We start from the raw sequence: 18002 nt of genomic DNA, 5'->3' as shown, positions 1-18002 counted from the left end.
TTTTCAAGAAACTTTTTATAGTATTTCACTAATTTGAATTAAAAACTTTTTTAAAAAATAATTGTATGAAGAAATATTATTTTGGAACATAGTTTAGAGCTCGAACACACAAAACCAATGAGATTTTGAGCCTATTTGATTGGTTGCATTTTATCAACCAATATATTTTATTTTTGTGTGTTATTCTCTCTAAAATTGTAATCTTTGTCTTGCTTAATTCTATATTTCCACTGTTTGATGTATGCATGCACTTATATAATTGAGGCCTTGTTTTACTAAGCTTACATACCCATATGGCCCTACCCTTCCATTATCCTTTGCAAACCAATTTGAGCCTATTTTACCCATTTGTTCTTTACTTTAGCTCATTACTAACTCTAAGCGAAAAACAATAATGTCCTTAATTTGAATCCTTAGTTAGCTTAGACTAGTAAAAGTGCTCATGATTTAAGTGTGGGGAAGTTGGATTTGAAAATACTTGGTTTGAGTAATTGGGTGTTGTATATTTTAGTGAAAATGTGCAAAATAATAGTTGAGCACATATTATTGCATTCAATACTTTAATCATATGCATTGAGAAGAATAAAAGAAAAATAAACAAAAGTGAAAAAAATAATAAAAGGGGACAAAAATGCCCCAAAGTAAGTGTTGGTATCAATGCATATGTACTGTACTCAAATTTAGGATACATGAATATGTGAAAAACACAGTTAATGGGAAGTTAGATTTTGTATTTTAATTAAATGGATTGTCTTAAGTTAGGTGAAAAGTTTATGTTAATTAAGGATTCAGATTTTAGTCCACTTGGCCAAATACAATCCTACCATGATCCTAACCCCATTACAACCCTTAAAAGACCTCTTGATTTGTGTATTGGTGCATTAAATTTTTGTTGATTGTTAGATGAAGAGCAAGCTATAGAAAGAAAGATTAGTAGAGAATTGAGAGAATAAACCCTAGACACTTGAGAGTTAGAATGATATACACTACCAGTAAGGGTTCAGCGCTTAATTCTATGTTCCCTGCTTTCATGAGCTATCTTCTTCTTGCAAGTTATTTGTATTGTATTTTGTGATTTGAATTAGTGAAATTCAGTTCATATTTATTCTTACTTTTTCACCAAGTAGGTAGAATCATTTTAGCATGTAGTTGCATTCACATTCATAGGTTGCATTGCATGAGTCCTGCTTTTCCCTACTCATTTATTTTGTCTCATTGAGCTTAGCATGAGGACATGCTATGATTAAGTGTGGGGAGGTTGATAAACTACTATTTTATGGTTTATATTGTATTTAATTGAGTGGTTTTATCAAGCTTTTCACCCACTTATTCATAGGATTTGCATGATTTTACAATTCCTTCCTAGTTTAGTTCTATGATTGAAAACATGCTTCTTTGGTCTTAATTTAGCTAATCTTAATCCTCTCTTATTACCATTTGATGCCTTGATCTGTGTGTTAAGTGTTTCAGGCTTCATAGAGCAGGAATGGCTTAGAGAATGAAGAGGAAGCGTGCAGAAATGGAAAGAACACAAGGAATTGAGGAGATGACCAGCGAGAAGTCACGTGGTCGCATGGCTCATGCGACCGCGCGAAATGAAAGAAATCAGAGTGACGCGTTCGCGTGCCTGACGCGACCGCGCGGATTGGAAGTTGCACGAACGATGCGAATGCATGGACGACGCGCACGCGTGGTACGAAAAACACTGAGTGACGCGATCGCGTGGACGACGCGGATGCGTGACGTGCAAGATCTGCAGAATTACAAAAGTCACTGGCAGAGACTCTGGGCCGTATTTCAACCCAATTTTTGGCCCAAAAACACAGATTAAAGTCAGAAAACATGCAGAGACTCAGGAGAGGACTAGAGATTCAATCATTACTCACAATTTTATGTTTTAGATGTAGTTTTTAGAGAGAGAGGTTCTCTTCTCTCTCTTAGGATTTAGGATTCGGATTTCTATTAGGATTAGGATTGTTTCTTCGTACCAGGTTCAATAATTTATGTTTCTCTTCTATTTTTATTTACTCTGAAGCTTTTATTTATGTTTGATTTATGTTGCCCAATTGGCTTATGAATATTGTCCATGTTAGAATTGACATCTTCATTCAATATAGGATTTATGTCACCACAAACAGAGACTAAAGCAAGTGTTGGGTTCAAAGCTAGTGTTAAAGATTATAAATTGACTTATTATACTCCTGAGTATGAAACGAAAGATACTGATATCTTGGCAGCATTCCGAGTAACTCCTCAACCTGGAGTTCCTCCGGAAGAAGCGGGTGCCGCGGTAGCTGCCGAATCTTCTACTGGTACATGGACAACTGTTTGGACCGATGGGCTTACCAGTCTTGATCGTTACAAAGGACGATGCTACAACATCGAGCCGGTTGCTGGCGAAGAAAATCAATATATTGCCTATGTAGCTTATCCTTTAGACCTTTTTGAGGAAGGTTCTATTACTAACATGTTTACTTCCATTGTAGGTAATGTATTTGGGTTCAAGGCCCTTCGCGCCCTACGTCTGGAAGATTTGCGAATCCCTATCTCTTATATTAAAACTTTCCAAGGTCCGCCTCATGGCATCCAAGTTGAAAGAGATAAATTAAACAAGTATGGTCGCCCCCTATTTGGATGTACTATTAAACCAAAATTGGGGTTATCCGCGAAGAATTACGGTAGAGCAGTTTATGAATGTCTTCGCGGTGGACTTGATTTTACCAAAGATGATGAAAATGTGAATTCCAACGCATTGAGGTATTCCGGATATTTATGATTTCAATTTAGCCTTTTATATTCTTGGCTTTAATTGATTAATTGGTAACTCTTGAGTTGTCAAACTCATTGTCGACTGAAAATTGGAATTCTTCAAGAATTAACTCGAGTTCCAATAACTCTAGCCTTTTCCAAGAAAAGACTAGGACCTGAGGAACCAAACTTATTCCATCCACTTGACTTACCTTCATAGTTAGAGGTTAACTTAGTGGGAGAAAAATCCAATTCTCATCACAATTGATAAGGATAACTGGGATAGGACTTCCAGTTTTCATACCTTACCAAGAGTTTTATTAGTTATTAATTTATTAATTTTTGCAATCTATTTCTCTAGCTTATAACCTTTTTCAAACCCAAACACTGTTTTTCCATAACCAATAATAAATCATACTTCCCTGCAATTCCTTGAGAAGATGACCCGATGTTTGAATACTTCGATTTATAAATTTATTGGGTTTTGTTACTTGTGACAACCAAAACGTTTGTACGAAGAGATTTTCTATTGGTTTAGAATCTATACTTACAATGCGACTATATTTTTACGAAATTCTTTACTAGCAAAAATCCTAACGTCAGTGACTATGTGCTACTTAGGATATCAGACTGGTATGTGTAGCATACGTGTTCGTGAGCATGCATTTGGGACTTTAAAGCATTAAATTTGAGATATTGAGACTGATCACCTCAATATCAATTGTTTGGTATGAACAGGAGCTAAATGGTGTCTCGTGGGCGCGGTCGTGGGCGTAATTAAGGTCGACGAAGGAGAGGAAACGAGATAACTATACCGATGGACAGTTTGACCAATTTTGTGATCGCAATGACAAGTGCTGCTGCTGTTATTGGTGCTGTTACTGCTGCGACTAGTCGAGTGATAGATAGGATGGAGCCACAAGCTAGAATTGGCAATGATGGTGGAAGTGAACGTGAAGGCAGGAATAATGCTCCAAGTGCAGTGGTACCAGTGGAGATAACGGGTTATCCATAGTTAACTAACATAGGTCAAGCAATGGGAGAAAGCTTAAGAAGAACTGTGTTGGCAAGGAATAATCGCCGAAAATATTTTACAGAGAAAAAGGAAAAGGAGACAAAGATTACTCCTAGGAGCCAAAATTTCAAGAGGGGTCGTTCTGTTACTTCACGCTCTCAACGCTAGAACAATGACCGAAGGAACGACAACCGTCCGGATCTAAATTCAGAAGGGCAAACTAGTACTCGACCGGAAGACTTAAGATGCCCAAGATGCAAGAAGTACCATCCGAACAGACCATGCAAAGCCAGGCTAGGTGTATGCTACAAGTGCGGGAAGCCGGGGCATATGGCTCGAGACTGTTCACACAGGAAAGGCCGGGATGCAGCCGAATCTGATTCTCAGACCCGAGGTAACCATAAACTAGCAGTTGAATTTCAAACTTCCTTGCATATAATTAATATGTGATATTCACTCATAATATATGACGCGCGTTGATAATTGAAAAGCGCAAGTCAACGACTGGTCAAAGGCTATTAGTTGTTAAGATGGAGTAATGTTTAGTTCACTTAGAAGGGTGAATCAGTTTGGTGTGAAGTTAGGTTTAAAATAGATAAGGGTTAGAGATGAAGATAATTCGGAAATTTCTTTCGGGACACGTTATGGTCATTAAGAGTATACAATGATGTCTTTCGGGTTAACTAATGCTCCAGCAGTATTCATGGATTATATGAACAGAATCTTCCGGCCGTACCTGGACAAGTTTGTTATTGTCTTCATTGATGATATTCTTGTTTACTCTAAGACTGAGGAGGAGCATGCTAATCACTTGCGAACTGTGCTGCAAATTCTGAGAGATAGGATGTTGTTGTACGCTAAGTTGTTTAAATGTGAGTTTTGGAAGAGTGAGGTAAAGTTTCTCGGTCACGTGGTGAGTAAGCAGGGAATAGCCATGTATCCTACTAAGGTGGAAGCAGTGATGAAATGGGAGTGACTAACTTCAGTAATAGAGATTAGGATTTTCCTAAGTTTAGTAGGATAGTATCGGAGATTCATTAAGGAACTTTCACAGCTCGCCTTACCTTTAACTAAGTTGACTAGGAAAGATATGCTTTTTGTCTGAATTTCAGAGTGCGAAGAGGGTTTTCAAGCATTGAAGTAAAGGTTGACTGCTGCACCCATGTTGGTATTGCTTGAGCCAAGTCAACCATTTGAAGTGTGCTGTAATGCATCATTAAAGGATTTTGGGTGCGTTCTAAAGCAGCATCATAATGTTGTGGCATATGCTTTACGGTAATTAAGACCGTATGAGATGAACTATCCAACTCACGACTTAGAATTTGCTGCTGTTGTGTTTTCTTTGAAAATCTGAAGGCATTATCTCTATGGCATTAAGTTTCATGTTTTCTCAGACCATAAGAGTTTGAAGTATCTTTTAGAGCAGAAAGAATTGAATATGCATGATGAGCGGATATTTTATACGCTTTTTGGGAGTAATTTCATGTAGATTTTAGCATGTTTCAGTTAGTTTTTAATAGAATAATATTAGTTTTTAGGCAAAAATCATATTTCTGGACTTTACTATGAGTGTGTGTATTTTTCTGTGATTTCAGGTATTTTCTGGCTGAAATTGAGGGAGTTGAGCAAAAATCTGACTTAGGCTGAAAAAGGACTGCTGATGCTGTTGGATCCTGACCTCCCTGCACTCGAAATAGATTTTCTGGAGCTACAGGAGTCCAATTGGCGCGCTCTCAACGGCGTTGGAAAGTAGACATCCAGGGCTTTCCAGCAATATATAATAGTTCATACTTTGCACGAAGATAGACGACGTAACTTGGCGTTGAATGCCAAGTTCATGCTGCTGTCTGGAGTTAAACGCCAGAAAAACGTCATGATCCGGAGTTGAACGCCCAAAACACGTCATGACCTGGAGTTTAACGCCAAGAAAGGCCTCTACTCGTGGATAGCTTTAGTCTCAGCCCCAGCACACACCAAGTGGGCCCCAGAAGTGGATTTCTGCACCAATTATCTTAGTTTACTCATTTTCTGTAAACCTAGGTTACTAGTTTACTATTTAAACAACTTTTAGAGACTTATCTTGTACCTCATGACATTTTCAGATCTGAATTTTATACACTTTGACGGCATGAGTCTCTAAACTCCACTGTTGGGGGTGAGGAGCTCTGCAGCGTCTCGATGAATTAATGCAATTGTTTCTATTTCACTCAAACGTGTGTATGGTCCGATCTAAGATGTTTATTCGCGCTTAATTGTGAAAGAGGTGATGATCCGTGACACTCATCACCTCCCTCAATCTATGAACGTGTGTCTGACAAACACCCCCGTTCTACATCAGACTGAATGAACTTCTCTTAGATTCCTTAATCAGAATCTTCGTGGTATAAGCCGGATTGATGGCGGCATTCATGAGAATCCGGAAAGTCTAAACCTTGTCTGTGGTATTCCGAGTAGGATTCTGGGATCGAATGACTGTGACGAGCTTCAAACTCCTGAAGGCTGGGCGTTAGTGACAGACGCAAAAGAATCAATGGATTCTATTCCAACTTGATTGAGAACCGACAGATGATTAGCCGTGCTGTGACAGAGCATAGGAACGTTTTCACTGAGAGGATGGGAAGTAGCCACTGACAATGGTGACACCCTACATGCAGCTTGCCGTAGACGTGCTTTACAAACAATTGAGTTAAATATTACATTGCAGAAATTCAGAGGACAAAGCATCCCCAAAACCCCAACATATTTCTCATTACTGCACAACAAGTAACGCTATTATTCTCTTTTTCTTCTTACAATTTTAAATACTTTGACTTCTTACAATTAAATCCAAATAACCTTATTGGCCTCCTGACTAAGATTAATAAAATAAACATTGATTGCTTCAGACCAATAATCTCCGTGGGATCGACCCTTACTCACGTAAGGTATTACTTGGACGACCCAGTGCACTTGCTGGTTAGTTGTGCGAATTACAAATTCGTGCACCAAGTTTTTGGCGCCGTTGCCGGGGATTATTGAGTTTGAACAATTGAAGGCATATTTTATTTCTTAGATCAGGAGTAATTTATTTTTGTTATTACAGAGTCATTAAATTTTGATAGGATAGTTTCTTTTCAAAAATTTCTTTTCAAAAATATTATTTTTCTTAATTAATTGTTGATTTTTCATGAATTTAGTGTCTTATTCTAAGTTTGGTGTTAACTACATATTTTATATTTTCCTTAAAATTTTCGTACTAATGTTCTTGGTTCTTCCTTGATCTTCAAGTTGTTCTTGATAATTGGTTATACCCTTTGGAACCTTTTTCAAAAATAATTTTTCTTGGATTGAATCTTGTGCCAAACTTTAAGTTTGGTGTTTTCTTGTTAATCTTTTTATAATTTTCGAAAATTTCATTAAAGTTTTCTAAAAATTTTAAGTTTGGTGTTCTTCCTTTTGTTCTTGGTGTTCTTGTGAATCTTCAAGGTGTTCTTGAGTTTTTCTTGTGTCTTGATCTTAAAATTTTTAAGTTTGGTGTTCCTTGGTGTTTTCCCTCCAAAAATTTTCGAAAATAAGGAGCACTAGATCTAAAAATTTTAAGTCTTGTGTCTTTTGTGTGTTTTTCTCTTTCATCAAAAAAATTCAAAATTCAAAAAAAATTTGTATTTTCTAACTAATTTTGAACCACTTTTTCGAAATTTTTATATAAATTTCAGATTTTAATTTCAAATTTTTCGAAAAAATTTTCAAAAAAAATATATATATATATATTTTTAACTTCTTTTTATATATTTTGTTTTTATTTATTCCACTTGTATAGAATAAATAAAATCAACATATAAATTATCTCTTGTAATCCAATATGGAAGCAAGTAGGAATGAACAGTCCAAGAGGACTCTGGGGTCATATGCTAACCCCACTACTGCTTCATATGGGAGTAGTATCTGTATACCCTCCATTGGAGTTAGTAGCTTTGAGCTGAATCCTCAGCTCATTATCATGGTGCAGCAAAACTGCCAGTATTCTGGTCTTCCACATGAAGAACCTACAGAATTTCTAGCACAATTTCTGCAAATTACTGATACAGTACATGATAAGGAAGTAGATCAGGATGTCTACAGATTATTACTGTTTCCATTTGCTGTAAAAGATCAAGCTAAGAGGTGGTTAAATAACCAGCCTAAGAACAGCATAAAAACATGGAAACAGCTGTCAGAAAAATTCCTGAATCACTATTTTCCTCCAAAACGGATGACACAGCTAAGGCTAAGCATCCAAGGCTTCAAACAAGGAGATAATGAATCCCTTTATGATGCCTGGGAGAGATACAGAGAGATGCTAAGAAAATGCCCCTCTGAAATGTTTTCAGAATGGGTGCAATTAGACATCTTTTACTATGGGCTTACAGAAAAAGCTCAGATTTCTCTAGACCACTCAGCTGGTGGATCTATACATATGAGAAAAACAATTGAAGAAGCTCAAGAGCTTATTGATACAGTTGCCAGAAATCAACATCTGTACCTAAGCAGTGAATCTTCCATGAAAGAAGAAGCTAAAACAGTAACTGCTGAACTCAGTCCGGTGGATCAGGCTAATGAAATTAATCAGCAATTAGACTTTCTAACTCAGCAGCTAGCCGAATTCAAGGAAATATTACAGGAAACAAGAATGGCTAACAGGAATATGGAAGTGCAATTAAAGCAGACAGAAAAGCAACTATCAAAACAAATAGCAGAAGAATGCCAAGCAGTTCAATTAAGAAGTGGGAAAACATTAAATACCTCACTTCAAAGCAGCAGGAAACCAAGAAATGAACAGATGTCTACTCAAGATCCCTTTGAGGACAATCAGAGCCCAGAGAGGAATGATGCTGGCGCTGAACGCCCAGACCATGCTCATTCCTGGCGTTCAACGCCAGAAACAAGCATGAATCCGGCGTTGAACGCCCAAAGGGAACATGGTTCTGGCGTTCAAACGCCAGTAACAAATAAGGAAGTGGCGTCTAACGCCACTCCAGCTTCCACCCCTGGCATTCAAATACCAGTGGGTGATCAGTCACATACAAGTGCTGATAACAACCCTTCTAAAAAGGCTTCCCAACCCACTTCTGTAGGTAATAAACCTGCAACAACTAAGGTTGAGGAATACAAAGCCAAAATGCCTTATCCTCAAAAACTCCGCCAAGCGGAACAGGATAAGCAATTTGCCCGCTTTGCAGACTATCTCAGGACTCTTGAAATAAAGATTCCGTTTGCAGAAGCACTTGAGCAAATACCCTCTTATGCTAAGTTCATGAAAGAAATCTTAAGTCATAAGAAGGATTGGAGGGAAACTGAAAAAGTTTACCTCACTGAAGAATGCAGTGCAGTCATTCTGAAAAGCTTACCTGAGAAGCTTAAAGATCCTGGGAGCTTTATGATACCATGCACATTAGAGGGTACTTGTGCCAAGCAAGCTATATGTGATCTTGGGGCAAGTATCAACCTAATACCTGCATCTACTATCAGAAAGCTTGGTTTGACTGAAGAAATCAAACCAACCAGGATATGTCTTCAACTTGCTGATGGCTCCATTAAATACCCATCAGGAGTGATTGAAGACATGATTGTCAAGGTTGGGCCATTCGCCTTTCCTACTGACTTTGTGGTGCTGGAAATGGAGGAGCACAAGAGTGCAACTCTCATTCTAGGAAGACCTTTCCTAGCAACTGGCCGAACCCTCATTGATGTTCAAAAAGGGGAAGTAACCTTGAGAGTCAATGAGGAGGAGTTTAAGTTGAATGTTGTCAAAGCCATGCAACATCCAGACACCCCAAATGACTGCATGAGTGTTGATATTATTGACTCTCTGGTAAGAGAGGTCAATATGGCTGAGAGTCTCGAATCAGAGCTAGAGGACATCTTTAAAGATGTTCAGCCTGATTTGGAGGAATCAGAGAGAAAAGTAGAACCTCTGAAAATCCCTCAAGAAGAGGAGAAACCTCCAAAACCCGAGCTCAAACCATTACCACCATCCCTGAAATATGCATTCCTGGGAGAAGGTGATACCTTTCCTGTAATTATAAGCTCTACCTTAGAGCCACAGGAAGAGGAAGCACTAATTCAAGTGCTAAGGACACACAAGACAGCTCTTGGGTGGTCCATCAGTGATCTCAAGGGCATTAGCCCAGCCAGATGCATGCACAAGATCTTGCTGGAGGATGACGCCAAGCCAGTGGTTCAACCACAAAGGCGGCTGAATCTAGCTATGAAAGAAGTGGTGCAGAAAGAGGTCACTAAATTACTAGAAGCTGGGATTATTTATCCTATTTCTGACAGCCCCTGGGTGAGCCCTGTCCAAGTTGTCCCTAAGAAAGGAGGCATGACAGTGGTTCATAATGAAAAAAATGAACTGGTTCCTACAAGGACAGTTACAGGGTGGCGTATGTGTATTGATTATAGAAGGCTCAATACAGCCACTAGAAAGGATCATTTTCCTTTACCATTCATAGACCAGATGCTAGAAAGACTAGCAGGTCATGAATACTACTGCTTCCTGGATGGATATTCAGGTTATAATCAAATTGCAGTAGATCCCCAGGATCAGGAGAAAACGGCATTTACATGCCCATCTGGAGTATTTGCATACAGAAGGATGCCATTTGGCCTGTGCAATGCACCTGCAACCTTTCAGAGGTGCATGCTCTCAATTTTCTCTGATATGGTGGAAAAATTCCTGGAAGTCTTCATGGATGACTTTTCAATATTTGGAGACTCATTCAGCTCCTGCCTTAACCACTTAGCACTTGTTCTGAAAAGATGCCAAGAGACTAACCTGGTTTTAAACTGGGAGAAATGTCACTTTATGGTGACTGAAGGAATTGTCCTTGGGCACAAAATTTCGAACAAAGGAATAGAGGTGGATCAAGCTAAGGTAGAAGTAATTGAAAAATTGCCACCACCTGCTAATGTTAAGGCAATCAAAAGCTTTCTGGGGCATGCAGGATTCTATAGGAGGTTTATAAAGGATTTTTCAAAAATCGCCAAACCTCTAAGCAACCTGCTAGCTGCTGACACACCATTTATCTTTGATAAAGAGTGTCTGCAGGCATTTGAGACTCTAAAAGCTAAATTGGTTACAGCACCAATCATCTCTGCACCAGACTGGACATTACCATTTGAATTGATGTGAGATGCCAGTGACCATGCCATTGGTGCAGTATTGGGACAAAGGCATGACAAACTTTTGCACGTCATTTATTATGCCAGCCGTGTTCTAAATGATGCACAGAAGAATTACACAACCACAGAAAAAGAGCTACTTGCAGTGGTTTACGCCATTGATAAATTCAGATCCTATTTAGTAGGATCAAAAGTGATTGTGTACACTGATCATGCTGCTCTTAAATATCTACTCACAAAGCAGGATTCAAAACCCAGACTCATTAGATGGGTGTTGCTTCTGCAAGAGTTTGATATAGAAATAAGAGACAGAAAAGGGACAGAGAATCAAGTAGCAGATCACCTGTCCCGATTAGAACCAGTAGAAGGGGCGTCCCTCCCTCTCACTGAGATCTCTGAAACTTTTCCGGATGAGCAACTCTTTGCCGTCCAGGAAGTGCCATGGTTTGCAGTCATTGCAAACTACAAGGCAGTGAGATTCATACCCAAAGAGTACAGTAGGGTGCAATCAAAGAAATTAATCACAGATGCAAAGTACTATCTTTGGGATGAACCATATCTCTTCAAGAGATGTGCAGACGGAGTAATCCGTAGATGTGTGCCTAAGGAAGAAGCACAAAAGATTTTATGGCACTGCCATGGATCACAATATGGAGGACATTTTGGAAGTGAGCGAACAGCCACAAGAGTCCTCCAAAGTGGCTTTTACTGGCCTACTCTCTATAAAGATTCCCGAGCATTTGTGCTTAATTGTGACAGTTGCCAAAGGTCAGGCAACCTACCTCACAGTTATGCCATGCCTCAACAAGGGATATTGGAGATTGAGTTGTTTGATGTATGGGGCATTGACTTCATGGGACCTTTCCCACCATCATACTCAAACACTTATATTCTGGTGGCAGTGGATTATGTATCCAAATGGGTGGAGGCTATTGCAACACCCACTAATGACACTAAAACAGTGTTAAAATTCCTCCAGAAATATATCTTCAGCAGATTTGGTATCCCCAGAGTATTAATCAGTGATGGGGGCACTCATTTCTGCAATAAACAGCTTTACTCCGCTTTGGTACGTTATGGAGTTAGCCACAGGGTAGCTACTCCATATCACCCACAAACTAATGGGCAAGCTGAAGTCTCAAATAGAGAACTCAAAAGAATCCTGGAACGGACTGTAATTAACCGTAGAAAGGATTGGGCAAGAAGCTTGGATGATGCTCTGTGGGCATACAGAACAGCATTTAAGACCCCTATAGGGACCTCTCCATACCAGCTTGTGTATGGAAAGGCATGTCACTTGCCAGTGGAACTGGAACACAAGGCCTATTGGGCAACCAGATTCCTAAACCTTGATGCCAAGTTAGCTGGAGAAAAACGATTGCTCCAGTTAAATGAGCTAGAGGAATTTAGACTCAATGCTTTCGAGAATGCAAAAATTTACAAGGAGAAAGCAAAAAGATGACATGATAAGAAATTGTCATCCAGAGTCTTTGAGCCAGGGCAGAAAGTTCTGCTATTCAATTCTAGGCTCAAATTATTCCCTGGGAAATTAAAATCCCGGTGGAGAGGTCCATATGTAATTACAAGTGTATCACCATATGGATACGTAGAGCTTCAGGATAATGAATCTAACAAAAGGTTCATTGTTAATGGACAGAGAGTTAAACATTATCTTGAAGGCAACTTCGAGCAAGAATGCTCAAAACTGAGACTTGATTAGAGCTTAGTGGTAGTCCAGCTAAAGACAATAAAGAAGCGCTTGCTGGGAGGCAACCCAGCCATTTACAAAGTTTATTTACTAATTAAATAAATTTTCTTTTTTTACAGGTATGAGTCCAAGTATCTTCAAAGGTGAAATAGCAAATGGTTGAAGTCACAGAGTTACAGGGAAAATTGGAAGCTCACTGGCGTGAGAAAGCCAGTAAGAAACACTTTGGGCGTTGAACGCCCAAAAGAAGCACCCACTGGGCGTTTAACGCCAGTAAGGGTAGCCATCTGGGCGTTAAACGCCAGAAAGGAGCATCTTTTGGGCGTTAAACGCCAGAAAGAAGCATCAGCTGGGCGTTGAACGCCCAGGAGAAGCAGCATTTGGGCGTTAAACGCCCAAAACATGCATCGTTTGGGCGTTTAACGCCAGGATGGTGGGGAGGAGGTAAAATTCGTTTTTCTTTATAATTTTTCTAAATTTTTATGTTTCAATTCATGATTTCTTGCATAAACATGTTTCAAAATGTCATCCTTCAATTCCAAAATTTTTAATCCTAATTTCTAAAAACACTAATTTCTAAAATCCCTTTTTCAAAAATATCAAATATATCTTAATTCATAAACCCAAATCTTTTTCCAATCCAAATCTTTTTCAAATCTTTTTCAACTCATCATATCTTTTGGATTTCAAAATTGCCTCTCCCTCTATTCCTCTCCTGTCATTTCTTTTGCTTGAGGACAAGCAAACCTCTAAGTTTGGTGTGAGTTGCCATGATCACTGAGCTAAAACTCATCAAGATCATGGCACCTAAGGGAACAAGAAGAGCAAGGATGTGAACTTAAGGGAGCTGAAGCGTCAGAAATTAATTCTTGAAGGCACCCTACAGACTAGAGGAACATCCACTTCCCAAAATACAGGTTGTTAAGTTCTAATTCTAGCTTTAACTCTGTGATAGTATTTGATGAGCGGATAATTTGTATACTTTTTGGCATTGTTTTTAGTATGTTTTTGATATGATCTAGTTAGTTTTTAGTATATTTTTATTAGTTTTTAGTTGAAATTCACTTTTCTGGACTTTACTATGAGTTTGTGTGTTTTTCTGTGATTTCAGGTATTTTCTGGCTGAAATTGAGGGACCTGAGCAAAAATCTGATTCAGAGACCAAAAAGGACTGCAGATGCTGTTGGATTCTGACCTCCCTGCACTCGAAGTAGATTTTCTGGAGCTACAGAAGCCCAATTGGCGCGCTCTCAACGGCGTTGGAAAGTAGACATCCTGGGCTTTCCAGCAATATATGATAGTCCATACTTTGCCCAAGATTTGATGGCCCAAACCGGCGTTCAAAGTCACCTCAAGAAATCCCAGCGTTAAACGCTGGAACTGGCACCCAAATGGGAGTTAAACGCCCAAACTGGCACTAAAGCTGGCGTTTAACTCCAAAAAGAGTCTCTACACGAAATTTGCTTCATTGCTCAGCCCAAGCACACACCAAGTGGGCCCGGAAGAGGATTTTTATGTCATTTACTCATTTCTGTACACCTTAGGCTACTAGTTCTTATAAGTAGGACCTTTTACTATTGTATTAGAAGACTTTGGTAGCTATCTTCATTTTTATGCTATCTTAGATCATTGGGAGGCTGGCCATTCGGCCATGCCTAGACCTTATGCTTATGTATTTTCAACGGTGGAGCTTCTACACACCATAGATTAAGGTGTGGAGCTCTGCTGTACCTCGAGTATTAATGCAATTACTATTGTTCTTCAATTCAATTCCGCTTGTTCTTGTTCCAAGATATCACTTGTTCTTCAACTTGATGAAGGTGATGATTGACGCCCATCACCATTCTCGCTCATGAACAAAGTGACTGACAACCACTCTTGTTCTACAAGCATTTGAGGCTTGGTGAATATCTCTTGGATTCCTGATTGCACGATGCATGGTTGATCGCCTGACAACCGAGTGCTCGCCTGACAAACGAGCCAACCATTCCGTGAGATCAGAGTCTTCGTGGTATAGGCAGGACCTGATGGCGGCATTCAAGAGAATCCGGAAGGTCTAAACCTTGTCTGTGGTATTCTGAGTAGGATTCAATGATTGAATGACTGTGACGTGCTTCAAACCTGTAACCTACTGGGCGTTAGTGACAGACGCAAAAGAGTGATTCTATTCCGGTAGGGGAGGGAACCAAACCGGTGATTAGCCGCACTGTGACAGAGTGCATGAGCATTAGTTTTCACTGCGAGGATGGGAGGTAGCTGCTGACAACAGTGAAACCCTACACGAGCTTGCCATGGAAAGGAGTAAGAAGAATTGGATGAAGGCAGTAGGAAAGCAGAGAGACGGAAGGGAAGGCGTCTTCATACGCTTATCTGAAGTTCCTACCAATGAATTACATAAGTATCTCTATCTTTACCTTTGTGTTATTTTCGTTCATCACTATATCCATTTGAGTTTGCCTGACTAAGATTTACAAGATGACCATAGCTTGCTTCAATACTAACAATCTCCGTGGGATCGACCCTTACTCACGTAAGGTTTATTACTTGGACGACCCAGTGCACTTGCTGGTTAGTTGTGCGAAGTTGTGTAATGCCATGGTATTGAGCTACCAAGTTTTTGGCGCCGTTGCCGGGGATTATGAGAGTTGTGAAAAAGTAATGTTCACAATTTCGCGCACCAAGTTTTTGGCGCCGTTGCCGGGGATTGTTTAGGCTGGACAACTGACGGTTCATCTTGTTGCTTAGATTAGGTATTTATTTTTTTCGAAATTCTTGAAGATGAGTTCTAGAGTTTCATGATGATTTGTTGAAATCTGGCTGGCTGAGAAGCCATGTCTAATCTCATTGGACCGAGGTTTAAACTCATCATCACAAGAGCTTGTTGATTTTTCATCAATCTTGCTTTTGGAGCAGTGATCTGCTAAGGCTTGGCTGGCCTTTGGCCATGTCTAGTGTTTTGGACCGAAGCTTTCTTTGAAAGCTTGGCTGGCTGTGAAGCCATGTCTAATTCCTGGACCGGAGTCTTAGACTAGCATTGCACTGATTCCTGGAATTCTCATTAAGAATTTTGATATCCTTTTTTCACTTAATTTTCGAAAAAAAAAACACAAAAAAAAAAATTTTACAAAATCATAAAATCCAAAAATATTTCTTGTTTGAGTCTAGTCTCATCATAAGCTTGGTGTCAATTGCATGCATTCATATGTCTTATTGATCTCCAAGATGTTCTTGATGATTTGCTTGATCTGATCTTTGAATTCTATTGACTTGAGTGTTTTGTGTGTCTCATGTGCATTTTCGTTTTGTTAGTGTCAGTAGTATACAAACTGCTAAGTTTGGTGTCTTGCATGCATTGTCATTTGATTCTTGTTGCATTTTGGTTTGTCCTTATTATTAAAAATCCAAAAATATTTTTAATTTGTGTCTTTTCAAGTCAATAATACAGAGAATTGAAGATTCAGAACATACAGCAGAGGAATTGCACAGAAAAAGCTGGGCGTTCAAAACGCCCAGTGAAGAAGGATAGACTGGCGTTTAACGCCAGCCAGGGTACCTGGTTGGGCGTTTAAACGCCCAAAAGGGTAGCATTTTGGGCGTTAAACGCCAGAATGGATACCATTCTGGGCGTTTAACGCCAGGATGGCAAAGAGGGAAGATTTTGTTTTCAAAATCAATTTTTTTCTAAGTTTTCAAAATTTCTTCCAAATCAAATCTTTTTCAAATCAATTTTTCAATCAAATCTTTTTCAAAATTAACTTCTTTCCTTTTTCAAAGAAACTTACTATCAATTAATGATTTGATTCAACATTTCAAGTATGTTGCCTTTTCTGTTGAGAAAGGTTTAATGTTTGAATCATATCTTTTCTTGTTAAGTCAAGTTTTTAATTTTCAAATCAAATCTTTTTAAAATGTTTTTCAAATCATATCTTCTCAATCACATCTTTTTAAAACCAATCATATCTTCTTAACCACATCTTTTTCAAAATAGTTTTCAATCAAATGTTTCTGATTTCTAATTTCAAAATCTTTTTCAAAAATCATTTGATTTCTTTTCCCTTTTCATTTTCGAAAATTAAGTAATGTTTTTCAAAAATATTTTTCAAATTTCCTACTTAATTTTCGAAAATGACTTCCCTCCTTCTCACATCCTTCTATTTATGGACTAACACTATCCCTTAATGCAAAATTCGAACTCCATCTCCTTTGTTAAGTTCGAATTTTCCACTTCTGTCTTCTATTCTTCTTTTCCTCTGACACCTAAAGGAATCTCTATACTGTGACATAGAGGATTCCACATTTTCTTGTTCCCTTCTCTTTCTTATGAGCAGGAGCAAAGACAAAGGCATTCTTGTTGAGGCTGATCCTGAACCTGAAAGGACCTTGAAGAGAAAGCTAAGAGAAGCCAAAGCACAACTCTCTTTAGAGCACTTGAACGAACTCTTCAAGGAAGAAGAACAAATGGCAGCCGAAAACAACAACAATGCCAACAATGCAAGGAAAGTGCTTGGTGACTTTACTGCACCTACTCCCGACTTCTATGGGAGAAGCATCTCTATCCCTGCCATTGGAGCAAACAACTTTGAGCTTAAGCCTCAATTAGTTTCTCTAATGCAACAGAATTGCAAGTTTCATGGACTTCCATTGGAAGATCCTCATCAGTTTTTAGCTGAGTTCTTGCAAATCTGTGACACAGTCAAGACTAATGGGGTTGACCCTGAGGTCTACAGACTGATGCTATTCCCTTTTGCTGTAAGAGACAGAGCTAGAACATGGTTGGATTCTCAACCTAAAGAAAGCCTGGACTCTTGGGAAAAGCTAGTCAACGCCTTCTTGGCAAAGTTCTTTCCACCTCAAAAATTGAGTAAGCTTAGAGTGGAAGTCCAAACCTTCAGACAGAAGGAAGGAGAATCCCTCTATGAAGCTTGGGAAAGATACAAACAATTGATCAGAAAGTGTCCCACTGATATGCTTTCTGAATGGAGCATCATAGGTATTTTCTATGATGGTCTCTCTGAACTGTCCAAGATGTCTTTGGATAGCTCTTCTGGAGGATCTCTTCATCTGAAGAAGACGCCTACTGAAGCTCAAGAACTGATTGAAATGGTTGCAAATAACCAATTCATGTACACTTCTGAAAGAAATCCTGTGAACAATGGGACTAGTCAGAAGAAAGGAGTTCTTGAGATTGACACTCTGAATGCCATTTTGGCTCAGAATAAAATATTGACCCAACAAGTCAATATGATTTCTCAAAGTCTGTCTGGAATGCAAAATGCACCAAGCAGTACTAAGGAAGCTTCATCTGAGGAAGAAGCTTATGATCCTGAGAACCCTTCAATGGAAGAGGTGAATTACATGGGAGAACCCTATGGAAACACCTATAATCCTTCA

General features: G+C 39.0%; 1 protein-coding gene and 1 non-coding gene across 2 annotated transcripts; one reads left to right on the top strand and one right to left on the bottom strand.

The window, feature by feature from the left end:
* The first annotated feature begins 2122 nt into the window (after positions 1-2122).
* Positions 2123-3493, top strand: LOC112794960 (ribulose bisphosphate carboxylase large chain). The gene is made up of 3 exons (XM_025836919.1): positions 2123-2757; positions 3334-3381; positions 3487-3493. Exons 1-3 carry the CDS (start codon positions 2123-2125, stop codon positions 3491-3493), a joined length of 690 nt encoding a protein of 229 aa, XP_025692704.1.
* Positions 3494-17474: 13981 nt separating this feature from the next.
* LOC112798978 (small nucleolar RNA R71) lies at positions 17475-17582 on the bottom strand. The gene has a single exon (XR_003200570.1). It is a non-coding gene; the product is annotated as a small nucleolar RNA R71 (small nucleolar RNA).
* Between the last annotated feature and the right edge of the window lie 420 nt (positions 17583-18002).

This window comes from Arachis hypogaea, chromosome 4, assembly GCF_003086295.3.
Source record: "Arachis hypogaea cultivar Tifrunner chromosome 4, arahy.Tifrunner.gnm2.J5K5, whole genome shotgun sequence".
Lineage (NCBI taxonomy): Eukaryota > Viridiplantae > Streptophyta > Magnoliopsida > Fabales > Fabaceae > Arachis > Arachis hypogaea.
Note: the sequence above shows the minus strand (reverse complement) of the source record. Positions and strands in the feature narration are given on the sequence as shown.